Below are 17,816 nucleotides of genomic sequence, written 5' to 3'. Positions count from 1 at the left end.
GGCATGGCAGTCACTAAGAAAACCAATAGCAGCAGACGCTGGTGAGGTTGCCGGTGAGCGGGGCGTTCACACGCTGCCGGCAGAAGTAGAATTCGTTTGTGTCCCTCCCCGTGGTGCACATTCGTGTGGAGACGCCACAGAGAGCAGAGCAATAGCTCCATGTGCCAAGTTCTACCCCTCCTGGCTTCGTGCCGGGAGGGCACCGTTGTATCGATAATAGCTAGGTTATAGAACCCACCTAGATGTGTCTATCAACAGACAAATGACGGAGAAAATGCAGAATATATACACAGTGGGCTTCCATTCAGCCACAAAAGAATGAATTATATTATATATATATATAATGAATGAATTATATCGTTCTTTAGGAAAACGGGTGAAGGTCATTATATTAAACAAAAAAGTCATACTCAAATAGACGAACATTGCGTGTTTCTCTCATCTTCAAATTCCAGCTTTTCTGTAGATGCATTAAATTATGCCTGTGTATAGGACATGGAAGCGGAGGGGAGACTGGGGGTGTCACTGAGAATAGCAGGAGAGGAGGGGGAAAGGGCGAACATGATCAAAGCTCTGGTACTTGCACGGAAATGTCTTCCTGAAACCCATCGCTGTGCATAGTGAGTGTATGCCACTATAAAGGAAAGCATGTGCCAGCTTACTAATGTACTGAGTACAAAGGACTGCTCCACCAAGAGCAATTAGAGAAGGCAATAATGAGGGTCAGGGCAATAATGGCTCAGTGGGTAAAAGTGCTTGCCATGCAAGCCTAAGGATGTGGGTTCAAACTCCCAGAACCAACATAAAAGCCAGATACACAGAACAAGAGTGTTATAGCCACGCTTCTATATGGAGCAGGGAGGATGAGACAGGAGATTCTCGGAAGGCTCGCGGGCTAGTGAGCCTGTTGTTCTTATGTGGAAAAAAACAAGAATCCTAGCCGGGCGGTGGTGGCGCACGCCTTTAATCCCAGCACTCGGGAGGCAGGGGTAGGTGGATCTCTGGGAGTTCGAGGCCAGCCTGGTCTACAAGAGCTAGTTTCAGGACAGGCACCAAAGCCACAGAGAAACCCTGTCTCGAAAAACCAAAAAAAAAAAAAAAAAACAAAAAAAAAAAAACAAAAAAAAACAAGAATCCTATCTCAGATAAGGAAGAAGTCAGGGATAGACAAATCACGTTTGTCCTCTAACGTCCATACACACACAGTGTGCACACTCACTTCTGTCTCAGAGAGAGAGGAGAGAGAGAGAGAGAGAGAGAGGAGAAAGAGACATAGAGAGGAGAGAGAGGAGAGAAAGAGAGAGGAGAGGGGGAAAAAGAGAGAGAGAGAGAGAGAGAGAGAGAGAGAGGAGAGAAAGAGAGGAGAGGGGGAAAAAGAGAGAGGAGAGAGAGAGGAGAGAGATAGGAGAGAGAGAAGAGAGAGAGAAAGAGAGGAGAGACAGTGAGGGGAGAGAGAGATTATGAGTAATATTTTAGACATGATTGTCTAAATGTAAGCAAACCCTCCATTTGTCGTTGACCTTTTAAAGAGGGCATGCAAACATATGGATTCAGATGTCATAGTCTACCAGATGACTAGCTACTTTTGTTGTTGGACGGTTATTGGTTCTGCTCCATCCACACAGGGGAGATCAAACCCTGTTAGACCGCAGCTGACGCTGTCTCTCTCCCCGCCAGGTGTCCTGGTACTGCATACTGGGTTGCAAAGCAGAAGGAAGCTATGGGAAAGTAAGACTCAACAACAACCATCTCCCAAACTCTGGAGAAGCGGTACGTCATGCTCTCCTCCAGGAGACTTTACCGAAGCCTCCTTAATGACAACAGAGTGTGTGCTCCCCCATGAAGTCATTACCACAGTGGATTGACACTAATTCCAACCCGAGTCACAACTAAGATCCAACAGTGAAGGAGAAGCTTTATCCAATTATGATTTAATAGTCGCACCGCCTTAATTCTCTGAGTAAAAGCTGAGATGTTTTCTGTTCACAGATCCCAGCTGACGGCAGGAGCACCTTTGAAGTTAAAGGTTTAGAAACGAATGAAAGATATGTATTTGCGATCGCTGCTTATTCTTCCAGTGGGAAACTCATTGGTGATGCTGTTGGCGAGACAACCAAACCAATCCTCATCTACCCACCGCTTTCTGCTGTCACTGCTCGGATGTACTTGACACAGGTAGAAAATATGGCTGCCACTCTCTCTCTGTTCTTTTCTTTTCTTTTCTTTTCTTTTCTTTTCTTTTCTCGTAAGCACTTGCTAACTGATATCTGATGGAAAAACAATCACAGTAGATATTCCACAGTGCCTGTGATACGTATTTTCCATGATTGCAGCTTACTTCATAAAACGCAAATCGTTGCTTCCCCTATTAGTGAGTTTGCCTTCTCATAGAACATTGCCCCCGGGAGTACAAATGTAATTTTAGACATTTTGGGAAATACGGCAATGCATATGAATAAATGTTATCTGTTACTACCCGGAGTAGCAGGTCTTACCCTGGGGCAATGTTGTCAGTGCCTGGTGACATTTTTGGTTGTCACAGCCTAGGAATGCTGCTGGCATCTCGTGAGTAGAGGCTAGGGATGCTGATAAGCAGCATCCAGTGTGACAGGACAGCCTTCTGCAGCACGTGCTGGGGATGTCACTCGGTAGTAACAGAATACTAGCCCAGCGTGCACACGCTGTGGGCTCAGTCACAAACACGGGGAAAAAAACCCAATACAAAATGTCAGTAGCACCAGGATGAGAAAGAAGCCCACATCCAGAGATGCCTCATGTATCTGTCTGTCTGTCTGTCTGTCTGTCTGCCTGTTTGTCTGTAATCATGTATTTATCTATCTATCTATCTATCTATCTATCTATCTATCTATCTATCTATCTATTCATTTATCCATCATCTATCTATACATGCAATTGTATATGTATGTAATATACACACATATGTGTATGAATTTCTATATATTATTTTTAACCATACGTACTATTTTACATGGTAGTTTCCTTCCCTCCCCCTCCCTCCATCCCTCTTTCTTTCTTTCTTTCTTTCTTTCTTTCTTTCTTTCTTTCTTTCTTTCTTTCTTTCTGTTTTTTTCCTTTTCCCCCCATTTTTGACTTTTCAAGACAAGGTTTCTCTGTGTAGCCTTGGTTATCCTGTAGACTAGCCTGGCCTTGAACTCAGAGATCCACCTGCCTCTGCCTCCTGAGTGCTGGGATTAAAGGTAAGTGCCTCCATACTCAGCTGATATTTTCATTTACTATATAATTTTTATTTTTCTATTACATTAGAAAATTTCCTATGAAGTACTCTTCAATGATCCATATGTACTAAATTATTATTTTTTAAAAAGTTAAAAGATAACTATGTAATCCCCATTCTCTTTCTTCCTTTCTAGCCCCTCATCTACTCCCCCCACCCTATAGAATTCATGGCTTCTTTTCTCTAACACTGTACTGAGCCTTGTGGGCATGTTGTAGGTCTCTTAGTGATTCCTTATTCTGGATATTTAGATACTCTTCAGGCTGTTGTTACTGTAAAAAAGCTAAAATACACATTACTGAATGCAAATCTTTTAACGGTACCCATGGCTACTTTTCAGGACTAATTCATAGAAAGGAACTTTGCAGGTCAGTGGAATCAGATAGACCCAAGTTCAGATTCAAGCCCCGCCCAGTAGCAATGTGGTACTGAGCAAGTGAGCTTCATGTGTGAAGGATGGGCAGCAACAGGATGTCAGTAGGTCTGAGGAATGTCAATGGAGTGATGTATGTCAAATGTTTAACGACAACATTTTCTCACAGTACACACGGAAGAAATATTCTTATTGTTAGTCGTAAGTATACTCATGATTAAGCTTCTCGCTGACACAGCTGTTGTTACCCATGAATAGGACACTAGGCCTGGAGTATCTAATTTTAAGTCTATTGTTGGCTGTAGAGTGGACGACTTTCTAAATTTTATCATATTTCTATTGTGCTGTGCTATTTTTCTCTTAATAGTTGATCAGCATTATAGGCTTAGTTCTCACTGGCACTTTATATGATCATATTTTTCAGAGAAAATTAAATTGAGAGAATTGCTAAAATTTGTCTTGCATTGGTGTAGCATGTCACACTGGCTCAGGGTTTTCTGGTATTCTGATTTCTTTAAAACTTAATATATTCTCTAATTTGCAGCCATGGCATTATTGTGAGGCACTGAATATTTCATCAAGACCTAATTTTTCTCCCGGGAGTGTTTTGACTCTTGGGTTCCATTTGGCAGAACTTTCATTGAAAGTTAATAAAACGAAGTCCGGGCTGTACCGCTGGGATAATGAGGAGAGCCATGGAGCGATGACCTGTGTCTCTTTACTGACACTGTATTTGCATTTCTCCGGGTCACTCAAGATGGTTGACGGGCATTCTCCCATAATGCCAGGTGGCTTAAGCAGACATCGCTCATTAAACCTCCTTAATTCTTAGATTTGAAGATAAAGTTTTTATATATTCTAGGTTAACATAAACCCCCCTTTTTTACTTTTTAAAAGTATAATCTGGTTTTCATAACAGTGGTTAACTTTTAGTTTCAGGACAACCTGTTCATTAAAATGCATTATCATAAGTATTATGTAGTCAAAGATGAGCTACTTCCCCAAATGCCTCTGGTTATCGTGGCCTTAGGGGGTTTAGGTTGTACTTTTGTTCCACATTAGTCTATAAACATTCATAAAGTCAGGCAAATCTTTAACAGGTCTTCCACTAATGTAGAACACTAGTAATTTAGTCTGTTTGGATTTTTAATAAAAGGAATTCTTTAGAATTACATTGTTTTGTAAACATCCCCTCATTTTTGGCCTCATTTCTGTTTACTGTTTTTAAAGCAGGTAGTAGTTAAAGAATATATTCTCAACCTCCCTAATGCTGCTACCCTTTAAAACAGCTCCTCATGTTGTGGTGACCCCAACCACAAAATAAATTATTTCATTGCTACTTCATAACTGTAATTTTGCTGCTGTTGTGAATTGTAATGCAAATATCCGATATGCAAGATATCTGATCTGCGATTCCCATGGGGGTCCCGACACCAAGGTTAGAACCTCTGCCCTAAACTTTCTTAGGTGGCAGAGGGTAAGTCTGAGTCTTGGATCAGCTCTTGTCTTCCTGCCCTTCTGTCCACATTCCAGAGGCTCAAGTACTGGACATTGCTTTGTGCCCACGGCATCACTGTGACCCCTGCCTGCTTCCTGTCTCCTCCAGGCCCCCTTTCTTCCCCTGTCCTGGATACTTCATGCTGTATCAGGTTTCTCTTGTATGGACCTGAGCCGGTGTCTCAGCAGTCTTCCTTGTGAGGACGGGACACGTGTGCGTGATCCCAGTCGGTCCCCATGGTGACAGCAGTGTAGGAAGTGTGTGCTTACATCTTCCCATTTCGCAGAGGAATTAATCAGAACCCATTGGAGGGTGAAGGATGCCTTTCGCCCATGAGTTGACATTTGAAAGAAAGGGTTATGGGTGATTTACTTAGCGTTAACTGTCCACTCGACAGAGTCTAGAATGACCTGAGAAAAGTCTCAGTTGAGCAATTGTCTCTATCAGGTTGGTCTGCGGATGTGTTTGTGGGGTTGTTTTGATTGTCCTGATGATGTAGGGGAGATTAGCCCACCGGGATTAGTGCCATGTCCCGGGCAGGTCCTGGGCTGTACAAAAGAAAGTTAGTGAAGAGGCTGCCAGACATCAGCGTTCCTCCACGGTTTTGGATGTGAGTTCTGTCCAGCCTTTCCTTAGGAAGTTTCAGTGCCTCTCCTGTTTATCTTCTGCCATGCCTCTGCTTGTGTGTCTATTTATCGGTGAACTAATGTCTACTTTGCATAGATGCTCGATGCTCGATGTCATCTCTCCTTCCGAAGAAATGCCTGCTTTTCACTCATCTGGAGCACAGCCACAATGCTGAGCCTGTGTAGATAATCTTCTTATGGTTCCAGCTAAGGTCCTGACTGCACACTAGGGAGCCAGCCTGCCTTGGGTAAGGCAGATGCAGACGTAGGCTGCCTGTTTTTCTCCCACTGCTCATTCGTCACCCATCTTTCTTCAGTGCTCCTTGACCGTTCCCCACACTTTGGTCTCCTCACGCTCTGTCTAAACTAGATTAGCTGGAACTGTATCCCGGCTTCAGGGTTCAACTCAAGCCTCGCACTCCCTCCTTATAAAACGTGCACTCTGTATTAAGACCTCCCCCCCTCCATGCACACACAACAGTTGTGGTCTTTAAAGCTTCACTGTACCGTTGTGCGATTTATGCTTTCAGCTTGGTTCCAGTCACATGGGGGTGGGGGCATTCCTAAGCTGACTGGCGCCTGCGCGGCCAGCAATGAGCACAGGGTAAGAACTTTCTGGAAAGCTTACTGCTTGGTGAGTCAGGAGGAATCTTTTGACAGACGAGAGAGGTTCTGGCCCTGCAAGCTTTCCCCATGAGTGGATAATGTTCTACAACACATGCTTTCTGCGCTTAATTCAATGAATTTATTTATTCCTTATCATTTGAAGCAGCGTGAAAGTCGTTTGGTGAAGGGTCATGTTATGTACGCATTTAAATAGAAGAATTTTTAGAAATCCCCGTAAATGCATTCCATCAAAAGAAGGTCAGTTGGTGATTTCTTTTCTTTTCCTACTGGGCTTCTAAGCTTCACCAGTGAAATTATTTTTCTCAGCACTGGATCTGTTAAACTTAAGAGATAGGGACTCTTCGAAAGCATTTCTGTTTTATTCTTTACCCTTTTCAGCTGCCAACTCTTTGTTGCACAAAAGCTCAGAAAGTGTCAGTCAGAACCAGGACAGAATGAAATATATTTCATGTATCAGGTTGGGGAAATCTGATTGTTTCTCTTGGAGCAGATTGTTCATTATAACGGTATCTATAATAAATGGGGCGTACTGCTGAGATGGATGGAAATGAAATTAATTTGGCTCAGATGTGATCTTTGTTTTGCTTATGAGGATTTGAAACATCCTTACAGAGTTTCAAATTTCCATGCAATTTAGAAATAAAGGAGATTTCAAAATGCATCTGCCTCCTCCACGGCCACCGCATCCCCTCACTATGGCACCGTGGAACAGAACAGCGGATGTGGAATTAGTGTGTGGCGGGAGGGGTCCGAATTGGGTTTGCAGTATGCACGTTCCAAGTGAAAAGTCCCCAGGGACAATGTGTTCTCTGTCACAGGTCGCCTATCAGATCGGAAACTACGGGTTGGCCAAGAAGGTCTTCTCACCGGTTTGGGATTATTTTGTTGCCTCTCCGCTTCAGGATGAACAGTCTGTGATCTCTCTAAGCAACATCATGACGATAACACAGAGGAGGTAATGAGGCACATCACTTAAAGCCCTGTCTTTCCTGCTGTCGTCTTCATATCAAGATAGCCCATGTGAAAGTCTGTCCTTGTATGATCTGTCTTTACTTGAGTCAGGAAAAACAGTGATGGTTAACGTTTTGGAGTAAAATTGTCAGCCAGAGCAGAAAACATGAACATTCACTGGGACTTTTGAAACCAAGTAGGGAGTGACTGGGTTAAGATGAGGGCTTGACGCCTGGACTGTGATTATGAAGGTTTTTTTTTTTTCCTTTGCTTCAGATAGGCTCCTAGGATTAGACTCTCAGCAGTTGCCAGCATGCCAGTAGAAGCCATAGAAATCAGCTGACTATCTTTTGACTTTTCTGCTGTTTTTCCTTAAAGGAGCAGGACTTCAAGGCAGTCCCCAAACGGAGCATTTCAGGCTGTTCAGGCTGTGTCTACAAACTGAAAAAAAAACAAAAAAAACCCAACCTCTCACCTGCGTATTAATTATAACCCTCCACCCCTCATAGATAATGAACTTAAAAATATAAATGATAGGCAAAGTAAGGTGTTGGTAACGCTTATTTAAACTAAAAGCTTAATTCCATTTCAGTCAGACAACTATAGACTTAACATTTGCCCGGTGCTAGGGTCGTGACTGCTGTGGGAGAAAGAGGAAGTTAGGTCTCGTGTGAATTGTAGGATAGAGGAGGGGGCAGATAGTGACTGGACTTTCTAGTGTTAAGGGGCTTCAAAATCTGTGGCATTTACTAAGGGAAATGGGGTGTGTGTGCAGGAAGTGGGGTGGGGGATTGCTTGATTTAGCTTTTCCAGCAGGATATTTTTGTAGGTGAGGAGATGATAGGAGATGTCTACTTTAGTGTTGACATTCAAGAGACAGTCAAAGCCAGAGGTGGCAATTTGGAAACTGGAGGTCACCGTTGAGATCTTGAAGAGGAGCCTTGTCTGCCAAGGGAAGTGGGGGCACGTGCAAATGCCAGGTCAGGCTCAATAAAATCCTGTAGAAAGGTTGAACAGTCTAGAAACCAGAAGACATTTAGAGTTGGCAATTTGGAGGTCACCGGTGAATTCAAGAGAACAACTTATATGACACCTCAAACCAGAAATGGTTTTGTGACGGACTGAGGAATAGTGGAAATGGAGACTCAGAACAAGTGAGGACCACACGTGGGCAGGAGAGAGAAGGAGGGAGAGAGAGAGAGAGAGAGAGAGAGAGAGAGAGAGAGAGAGAAACAGAGAGAGAGAGAGAAACAGAGAGAGAGAGAGACAGAGAGAGAGAGAGACAGAGAGAGAGAGAGAGAGAGAGAGAGAGAGAGAGAGAGAGAGAGAGAGAGAGAGAATGAATGTGACTATGCAGGTGACGGGGTACTGTCCTGGCAGAGTCAAGGGGATATAGAGCACAAAACTAGCAGAATGTTCCATGGGGCCATGTGCACAGAGCGGCTCCCAGGAAGAGCTGAAGTGGCATCATAGCTGATGCAGAGCTTTGTGTTGAAGCCTGATGGCTAAGGATCCGCTTGAATAGTGTTTGTATCCCAGGGCCTTGGAGAGCATCATACATGGTAGGTTTTAAGCAAACGCTATTTGAAAAGGTGAATGAAGAACGAAATAAGCGAATACATAAACTGGTGTCATGAAAAGCTAGGAAAATTGGACAGCGATGTCCCTACGGGTCACATGATGACAGAAGAGGTGGCAGAGACTAAGGTTCTGTGAACCTCAGGATTGAAGAGACTTCCTGGACTCTGAGGCAAGCAGGGAATGCAATGGAGCCAGATAGTGATAGGCGAGACAAAGGCATGTGTCACGGTACTGAGGGTCATTGTGAGGCCAGCAAAACAGTGTGGTGTGTGTTGCACAAAAAAGTGTGGTATGCGTTGCACAAAAAGTGTGGTGTGCATTGCACAAAAAAATGAGGTGTGCATTGCACAAAACAGTGAGGTGCACATTGCACAAAAATGTGTGGTGTACATTGCACACAAATGTGTGGTGTGCATTGCACAGAAAAGTGCAGTGTGCATTGCATAAAATGTGTGGTGTGCGTTGCACAAAAAAGTGAAGCATACATTGCACAGAAAAGTGCAATGTGCATTGCATAAAATGTGTGATGTGCATTGCAGGGTGGAGCAGGAGAACTAAAACCCTCCTGGTAATGGAGTGCAGCTCTCAGCGTGGTGGGAGCCTCTTCAGGTGTGAATTAATGACATCGGGCTCTCTCCTCCTTTATGGGGTCAGGAGATTCAGGGCAGATGGACCTGAAGCTTGAGTCTGAGGGCTTGTCACCAGCGAAGTCCTAGGGTATGGGAACAAAGGAGGACAAACATTGGTCAAGCACCGCTGATCTTTGGCACCATGGCCTGCAATTTAGAGAAGGCAATCAGAGGTACCCAGAGTCACTAAGATACATTCTTTGCAGCTGAATTTGCTTTGAACGCTGCTATCATCACAAAGTTCATCAGCTGGACTTCCAGGCTCGTTCTTCAACCCGACTTACTGTAATTCCAATAATGTTGATAGAACAGTACTTCCTATTTATAAGAACTAGGAAAATTTGCCACCTCAGCTGCTTCGCTTTCTTAGCTGTGAACTCACTTTTGGTTTTCATTTAAGCAGACACCTGAGAACAGCTGTTCTGTGTGCTGCCCCCACTGTCAGGGTCACGGGGTGGATGCTGAGGATCAGCGAACCTAAAGAGGTCGAATAGCTAGGTCGGTGTCTGTACAGCAGCACAGTTAACACCATTCCTTCTTCTGCAGATTGCATTCGAATATTCTGGCAGAAACCTCCTCGATCCTCTTACACCTTTTCCTTAGAAATATCTTCGTGATAAGCGACATTAAGATTAAAGAAGAAAACCTTTTCTGTGATAATATTAAAGGCAATGAGATTTTCCCTGCCCAACAAGTGAGTAAATAGCAGGAACTGGAAGGTGTGGGTTCCGCTGTGTTTGCGTTTGCTTCTCTGTGCCTCAAGGGCAGGATCCACTGGGGTCGTGTGTCCTTCTAGCAGAGGGCAGGAGAACGGAGCCTGAATATGTTGCACTGTTTTACATTGCATGCAGGTTTCACAACGCTCGGCTCATCGTTCCCTCTCGATCTACCTTTTTCCTCTGTGTACAAGACCAGTATAGATTTCAGAATTCAAATCTGTACAGCGTGGACAGTGAAACACTTGTTGCCCCACCGCCGCCTCCAAGAGCACAATGGTTTCATTTCTGTATGGTTTCTCTGCTTTTGAAGAAGATGTGGGGATTAGCATATTATTATTTACAGAATGGGATCTCAATTTACTGTTCAGCCACCTGCCTTCTTAAAAATGCTTCCCCACCCCCTTAGAGATGCTTTTATGCTGGTGTATATTAACTTGCCATGTTCTTTTGAATTATAAAATTGCATACTTACACAGAGGCAGGGATTTAATGGCCCTCCTAGCAATGGACTCTTAGGGCATTCGTATTAGGCACTGTGTAGTCTGCAACCCCATAGTGTCCTGACTTTGGTAGTGTGATCTTATATTAGTTCCTCATTCCAGTTAGTGCATCTCTCTGTTCTGACTATCCTTGCTAGTTATGGGAGCTTCAGATGTCTACTTTATTTTTCTTTTTTTTTTTTTTTTGGTTATACCTGTTCGATTCGCTCATTGGTTAACTAGCTAGTAGGTTAACTAACTGGTACCTAGTTACATGAGGCCCACGCCACTAACAGGAGCCCTTTCTTCAGTCCAGTTTGTGGTTCTTGGAGCTCAGGTTCTCAAAACCACCCCCCTGCGTTGAATGTTCTCTCTGCATTGCATCCAGTTTCTTCTCCGGCCACACCAGTTCTGAAAAGGAAGCCGTTTAAAGAAGTGCTTCTTTGAATTTCAGCCCCAGAAAGCACCATTCTAGTAAGAGCTGCTCGTGTAGAGATTTCTGATTAGTGTTCATACAGTTTCTCTTGGGAATAATGTGGATATAAATATAAATCATGTGTATATAAAAAACCAACAAATTTTTCCCCTGAAGGAAAGAGGAGAGAGGGGTCCTAGGCCTTCAGCAGGCGTCTTTAATATCACAGCTCTAGGCTTTGCAGTCTTCATAATTTCTGGTTCCTTACTGGAAATACAAATAGAAGTATTGTCTGGCTTGCCCCAAACATTCCATTTTCTCACAAGTTTAGAAGTGAAATTAGAATCTGTTAATCAAGTGAGAGCAATATTATTGGTATATTACATTTTAATTATTATTCTTCACAATTTGTGGTTTTAAAAAGTAGGGTTTTTTTCTTGAAATTAACATTTGACTTAATTTTTTTTGTCTCACTAATAAATAGATGGGCACGTTTTCTGTTGTTAGTGACTCTTGCTTACAAAACACTCTGGAGTTGGGTTGCAGGATTATGCTCTGCACGTGGAGCCTTAAGGGAGAGTCTGAGTCCTTTCCTAATCCAGATTGTCTTCATGTTATGGTTCATGTCGCTGAGCCAGAAGGACCACATTCCTTGCCCTCTCCGCCTCTTAAAGGCGTACGGAGTTGCGTACCTGATGTTCAGCCCGGGTCACGCTGTTTCTTACATCTGCACAGATCGCTCGACTGATGGAGTGTGAGAACGTGCTGGTAGCTCTCGAGCTCAGCAACTACCTCAATGATTCCAATTACGCCCTTCAAGCGGTGACCCAGTGCTATGGACTCCTTGCTCCTATCATCTATCACAACATCGTCCTGGTACCTGTCATACAGGTGAGGGTGTCCCCTAGCCCCCACAGAAGGTATGCACAGAGCGACAGTTCAGTGATTATTATGGGAAATAAGAGCAGTGTATCCCTCATAAAGTACAAATGAGTCAAGAAGCATTGTGAAAATGCCCCAACAAATTATATACCAAAAAGAAACGGAGTGTGTTTCTTTGAAAGCACACAGTCCCATTAATGGTCTTAGCTAGCCACTGGCAATGGTCAGGTGTCAGTTTTAAGAGTTATTTCAGCTTTCATAGTCTTGACATTGTAGATAGAGCAGTATATTTTCATCACACGTCACTAAAGCCATCTCAAGGATGTGCATAGTGAATAACCCAAGAAAGCTTGCTTCGTGGCAGAATTGATATTCTCATTCAAAGAGAAGAGAATAGACATTTTGGATAAATGATGGCGAAACACCTAGTTATTCATCTGAAGGAAAAGTAGAATCTGACCTCTATTTGTGGTTTGTACAACTATCTGCCTCTGTTAAAGGATTACAAGGAAAATAAAGGAAAACTTTAGGGGGAAAAAAACGGAGCAGACTTACATAGTATGGGGTTTCAGGGAAAATCTTTCCAATTAAGAGGACTTCTAAAGCCCAGAAGTGGTGGTGCACAGCATTAATCCCAGCACTCAGGAGACAGAGGCAGGAGGATCTCTGTGACTTAGAGGCCTGCCTGGGCTACAGAGAGAGTTCCAGGACAGCCAGGGCTGCACAAAGAAACCCTGCTCAGAAAAAAAAAAAAGAACTAGAAATGATAAACTGCCTGAGACAAAAGAACCACAACAAAGATCATAAGAGACTTGTGGAATTGGAAAAAAAATAAACTCAAAGTGAATGAGGAGTAAATTAGATGGGCCAGGTGGTCCGAATAGGCAGTTCATAGAAAACCAAGTCTACTGCAATGTAAGATGCTTGGGTACCAAGGATTTCTGGAAATATTTGCTGGATTAACAGTGTAGAATCCATAACTCCTGTTCCCAGTGAGAGCGTGTGGTAGCAGTGGCATTCTGACTCACCGGCAGGATAGTGTGAATTGTTATTAGCTTTTGGGTTCTGTGAAAGAAACTTATATTAAATCTAACTTTAAGCAAAATTAAAACCAAATATCCGATACAGTAATTCCTCTACTAGTAATTTATTTCATAGAACAGAAGTTTAATAAAATTAAAAATACATTTATCTGACAGAGCAACTACTCTGTAAGTGTTACACAGAATAAAATCATTATTTGGCCAAGTTCTGGGACTCTGACTGCCCCTTGCATCTCGGATTCATTTATTTTCCCTCCTGGGGATTTGGTACCACGTAACGGCCATTGACTTAGAGTGGGAACTGTGGCCTCAAGGTTGGTGCTTCATCCTCCTCCAAGACAACAGAGCTGCTGCTCATGTGAGCACCATAGCAAGTAGAAGGGTGTCACGTGTAGTGTTTGGTGGAGACAAGCTACCTGAAGAAAAGCAGCAGTGGTGCCAGAACTAAAACACTAACCATGATCAGTTCAATGTGAGAACAATAAATTACAGTTGGTCCATGGCAGCTGATAATGTATCACTATTAGCCACATCAAGTAGGGCTGTCCCTGCAGATTGGGAGGCACTGTTCATGAGGCATAGTTGAGGGATAAAGATAAAAGTTCAAACAAGTATATCTAAGTGCCATTTTGTGAAATAGCAACCACAGTCTCTCTGGGGACATTTTTGCATTTGTGCGCATGTGCACGCACGCACACACACACACACACACACACACGTGCAAGCTTTGAGAAATGACTGGGGGATTAGCACGATTGGGGATGTGGTGTGCAATGGGGTCAGAGGGTAAATTAGCACAGAAGGGAAGAATTAAGCATTAGACGTCCTCACCAGTGTATCAGGATAGTAACGGATTGCTAAAATGGTGGCTTGAAGCAACTCGAAAGAACAGACAATCACGTGTTGATTTGCCCCTTGGGATCATCAGAATGAACAGCTTCGCCACAGTCTCAGCTCTGCTTCTCTGATGATAGTACCTCTCTGACCTGTGCGGAGGACTGAGAGCCCGATCTCATAGCCTGCTTCTTGATCAAGTTCAGGAGCACGTGATCAAAGCCAGGAGGGGAAGTGGATGTCAGTATTAACTCGTTTTGGGTGGTGTAAGCGCTCGATTTTAGTCCAAGAGGGACTGTCATGTCAAGAGACTTCCTTGTACTGTCCCAAGCAGCCCGATCCTCTCTGTGCTTTGCCGAGGTCTCCCTAAGTATGGATGTGACTTTTGGATCCTTACAACATTCGACCCCTTTTATGGTGCTTGTGAAAATAAGCATAGTTTTATGTTATTTTGTTTTATTTTGTACTCTTCATTTCTTTTCCCTTTATGTAGATAGATGACCCATCTGAAAATGGAATAGGCCCCTCGTGTCTGTGTATATTCTTTTATACCTGGTGGATATGTTTTCAATAATGATTGATCAAAGTGGCACTTTATAGCCTAAGACTGATGTGATTTACATACCACATTTTGTATTAAATAAGACGATATGTTGACACAAAAATCATTATGTTTCTGTGCTCTAGATCTTGATAAAATGCATCGTGGTTTTGCAAGGAATGCCAACTGTCGTTCACTCAAAGAAAAATGTTTCAAGCTTTGAAAGTATCCAGCACATGATAGCTTGCTGTATCTTCTACATAACAAAGGTATTTATCTCATCGTTTGCCTAACGCCTTAAAACTTAGGATTGGTACTGAGAAAGTCAGACCTCATTTAATCACCATAGTTGAGAATGCATTAGAATATCAGCACCCCCAGGGCCAGAGACGGAGCTCAGAGAAGGCAAGTTCTTCCTGCTCTTGCAGAGGACCCAAGTTTGTTTCCTAGCACCCTTGGCAAGCAGCTGCCCCTAACTCCTGCTTCCCAGGATGCAATGCCCTCTTCTGGTTTCAGGGGGCACCTGCAATGACTGGTAATGCAGAAAAAAAAAAAAAAACCTTAGAAAAAATAGCATCCCCAAAGCCATTTTTCTTAGATGAAAAGCAAATATGGAACCTGCAAATTACAGGATGGCAACTAACCACTGTTGAACTTGTTGGTAAAATTGTGGTGCCCCACAAACTCAACCTTGTTGTCATTGAAATAGCGTTTGGCCATCATCTGGCATTATACACAGTCACACAGGGCATGTGTTCCAAACTCCAAGAAGGCTGCTGACACAGTTTGTATGCTGAGTGCAGTCTGTATATCACCTTGTCAGGCTGTGGTCAAGAGGGATGGAGCCAACAGGAAGCCTCAACTGCCAAGGCCAGAGTTTGGGCTAAGGCAGTAGAACTTAGCTCTGCAGAGACAAACAATAACTGGGCGTGGTGACCATGCCTTTAATCCCAGCACTTGGGAGGCAGAGGGGGGGTGGATCTCTGTGAGTTCTACACAGTGGGTGCGGGTGGGGTGCGTTCCAAGGTGACTAGTGCTACGTAGTGGACAGGTGTGCCAAACCCTGAGACCAAGTGAAAAGGCAAATCTAGAACATGGTGTCAGTGGTGAATCTGCCGATAGGAGCTGAGGGTGACAGTGGTGAATCTGCCGATAGGAGCCGAGGGTGTCAGTGGTGAATCTGCCGATAGGAGCCGAGGGTGTCAGTGGTGAATCTGCCGATAGGAGCCGAGGGTGTCAGTGGTGAATCTGCCGATAGGAGCCGAGGGTGTCAGTGGTGAGTCTGCAGATAGGAGCTGAGGATGACAGTGGTGAATCTGCAGATAGGAGCCGAGGGTGACAGTGGTGAATCTGCGGATAGGAACCGAGGATGGTGGTGGAGAATCTGCGGATAGGAGCTGAGGATGACAAGTGGTGAATCTGCGGATAGGAGCTGAGCATGGACACAAAGTGTAGGATGAAGATAGACCACTTTGTCATTTTCTAAGTTTGCGCTTTCATTCAACAGCTGCTCACAGATTATCTGTCTGTCAGGTTCCGTTTTGGGAAACTGGTGTATGCCCACAGAGCTGAAGCTTCATGGGTGATACTAGCTTGGTAGTAAATAGTGGGCCAGGACACACACACACATGGGTGTGGAAAGGCAGAAGAAAAGACTGCAGAATTCACTTGAGATCTGGATATCCTTTAAGCAAGAGGTACAAACTCAAGTGACCACTGAGACCACACAGGTAAAATAATGTCTGATTTGGTTGGATTTCAGGCCAGATCGTTGGGTCCAGAGACAAACTTACCTGTGGCATTCATTAAAGAATTAAGTAATTAAGCTAACAACTCAGTTCTGTCTCATGAGCTTAAAAGCTTTAGTGCATACACACACACACACACACATGAGTAATTCTGTGAAGCTTTAAATGGCATAAATGAAAAGAAAATCAGTCAAGGGAGGGACATTTATGGATTTATGGTCTTGGCTTTCATTAGACTGGAAGGCCCCAGAGAGCAGGCCGAACATGGGAATAAATACACTTAGAGACCCATAGTCAGTTTCATCTTAGTTGGCATGAAGGAAAACTAGAAATTAGATTGTTATTTTTAAAGTAGAAAGTAGAAATGGAAGAAGATTAATCTGAACATGTAATTATTTGTGTAACTTACTCTTCACTGTGTTGGAAAAGACCAGAGATGAGTTGGGACCAAGGAGGCAAAGAAAACATTAAAGAGAGCAATCAGATGATACAAAACCAACCAATCAATTAAGTAAATGATACAAGACACCAACTTCTGTGACAAGCAGATTTGATAAAGATCACAGAAGCGGTAGAATATGAGTTAAATCTGAGAACACCCCCGTGTAGAACTGGTCAGAAATGGTGAATATATTCAGAGGGCAGATCCAGAAGCCACAGCCTGAAAAGATCAATAGTCTGGGTCTGAGAAAGAAATAGATGGAGCAGTAACAGGCTCCCCGGGTCCCAGGCGGGATTACGGTAGGAATTCTTATGTAGAGAGATGTTGGTGATGTGTTTGAAGTCAGTGGTTAAGGACAAGCCTTAAAGTGTTGAGTACTGGAGAGCAGGTTCCTTGCAATACAAGGAGAATCAATGGCTCCAAACTTAGCAACACTACAAGTTAAAACACGGAGATGGAGTTTGAAGGATAAAGCCTGAAGTCCCAGAACTAATAACGAAGGAAGATGCCAGTCATTTATTCAGGCGAAAATAAACACTTTCAAAATACAAGTGTTCACAGACCATTGTGCCCATGTGCTTATCTGAAGAGAACACTCAAGGAAATGCTTTATCAAGTGACAATTGATTCCAAGCAGAAGTCCCGAGATAGAGGGAGACAAAAAGAGAGGAACAGCAGGAACAATGACTCTCTCAATATATGTATCATTAAAAATAAATAGATGATAAGGGTATGATCTGGACTTTGTAATGTAAATGCCAAGTAGGGTTTCTTGAAAGACAAGAGTCGTCCTTGAAAGACAAACTTATTAGCAACCCAGAACTAAAACTTCCATTGTACCCAAGGAGGGGGAGAGAACGTTAACAGGCCAGTTCTTGGACTATAGTTGTGCAAAATTATGATTGCTACACAAAATGCGTGTAGCTTAAGACTACCATTTTCTCTGGCAGGACACACACACCTATTTAAAGATGATTTGGTGATGTATCGTGTGAGCCAAGGGTGGGAGAGATGGCTCAGTGGTTAAGAGCACTGCCTGCTCTTCCAAAGGTTCTGAGTTCAATTTTCAGCAAACACATTGTGGCTCACAACCATCTGTAATGAGATCTGATGACCTCTTGAGGAAGAGACCTGGTCAGTCGTCCTCATCACCTTAGACCGTGAAACCCAAT

At 43.4% G+C, this 17,816-nt stretch overlaps 1 protein-coding gene across 1 annotated transcript in view; it reads left to right on the top strand.

Annotated features, from left to right (window-relative positions):
- Positions 1–17,816, top strand: part of Cfap54 (cilia and flagella associated protein 54) — a 255,271-nt gene that overhangs the window by 68,383 nt on the left and 169,072 nt on the right. The window contains exons 21-26 of the mRNA XM_057757648.1: positions 1,678–1,770; positions 1,990–2,175; positions 7,199–7,335; positions 10,088–10,235; positions 11,890–12,045; positions 14,601–14,723. Of these exons, the coding sequence (XP_057613631.1) occupies positions 1,678–1,770; positions 1,990–2,175; positions 7,199–7,335; positions 10,088–10,235; positions 11,890–12,045; positions 14,601–14,723 (843 nt within the window). The remainder of the gene's footprint in view (positions 1–1,677; positions 1,771–1,989; positions 2,176–7,198; positions 7,336–10,087; positions 10,236–11,889; positions 12,046–14,600; positions 14,724–17,816) is intronic.

The sequence above is a fragment of the Chionomys nivalis genome, chromosome 25 (assembly GCF_950005125.1).
Source record: "Chionomys nivalis chromosome 25, mChiNiv1.1, whole genome shotgun sequence".
Lineage (NCBI taxonomy): Eukaryota > Metazoa > Chordata > Mammalia > Rodentia > Cricetidae > Chionomys > Chionomys nivalis.
Note: the sequence above shows the minus strand (reverse complement) of the source record. Positions and strands in the feature narration are given on the sequence as shown.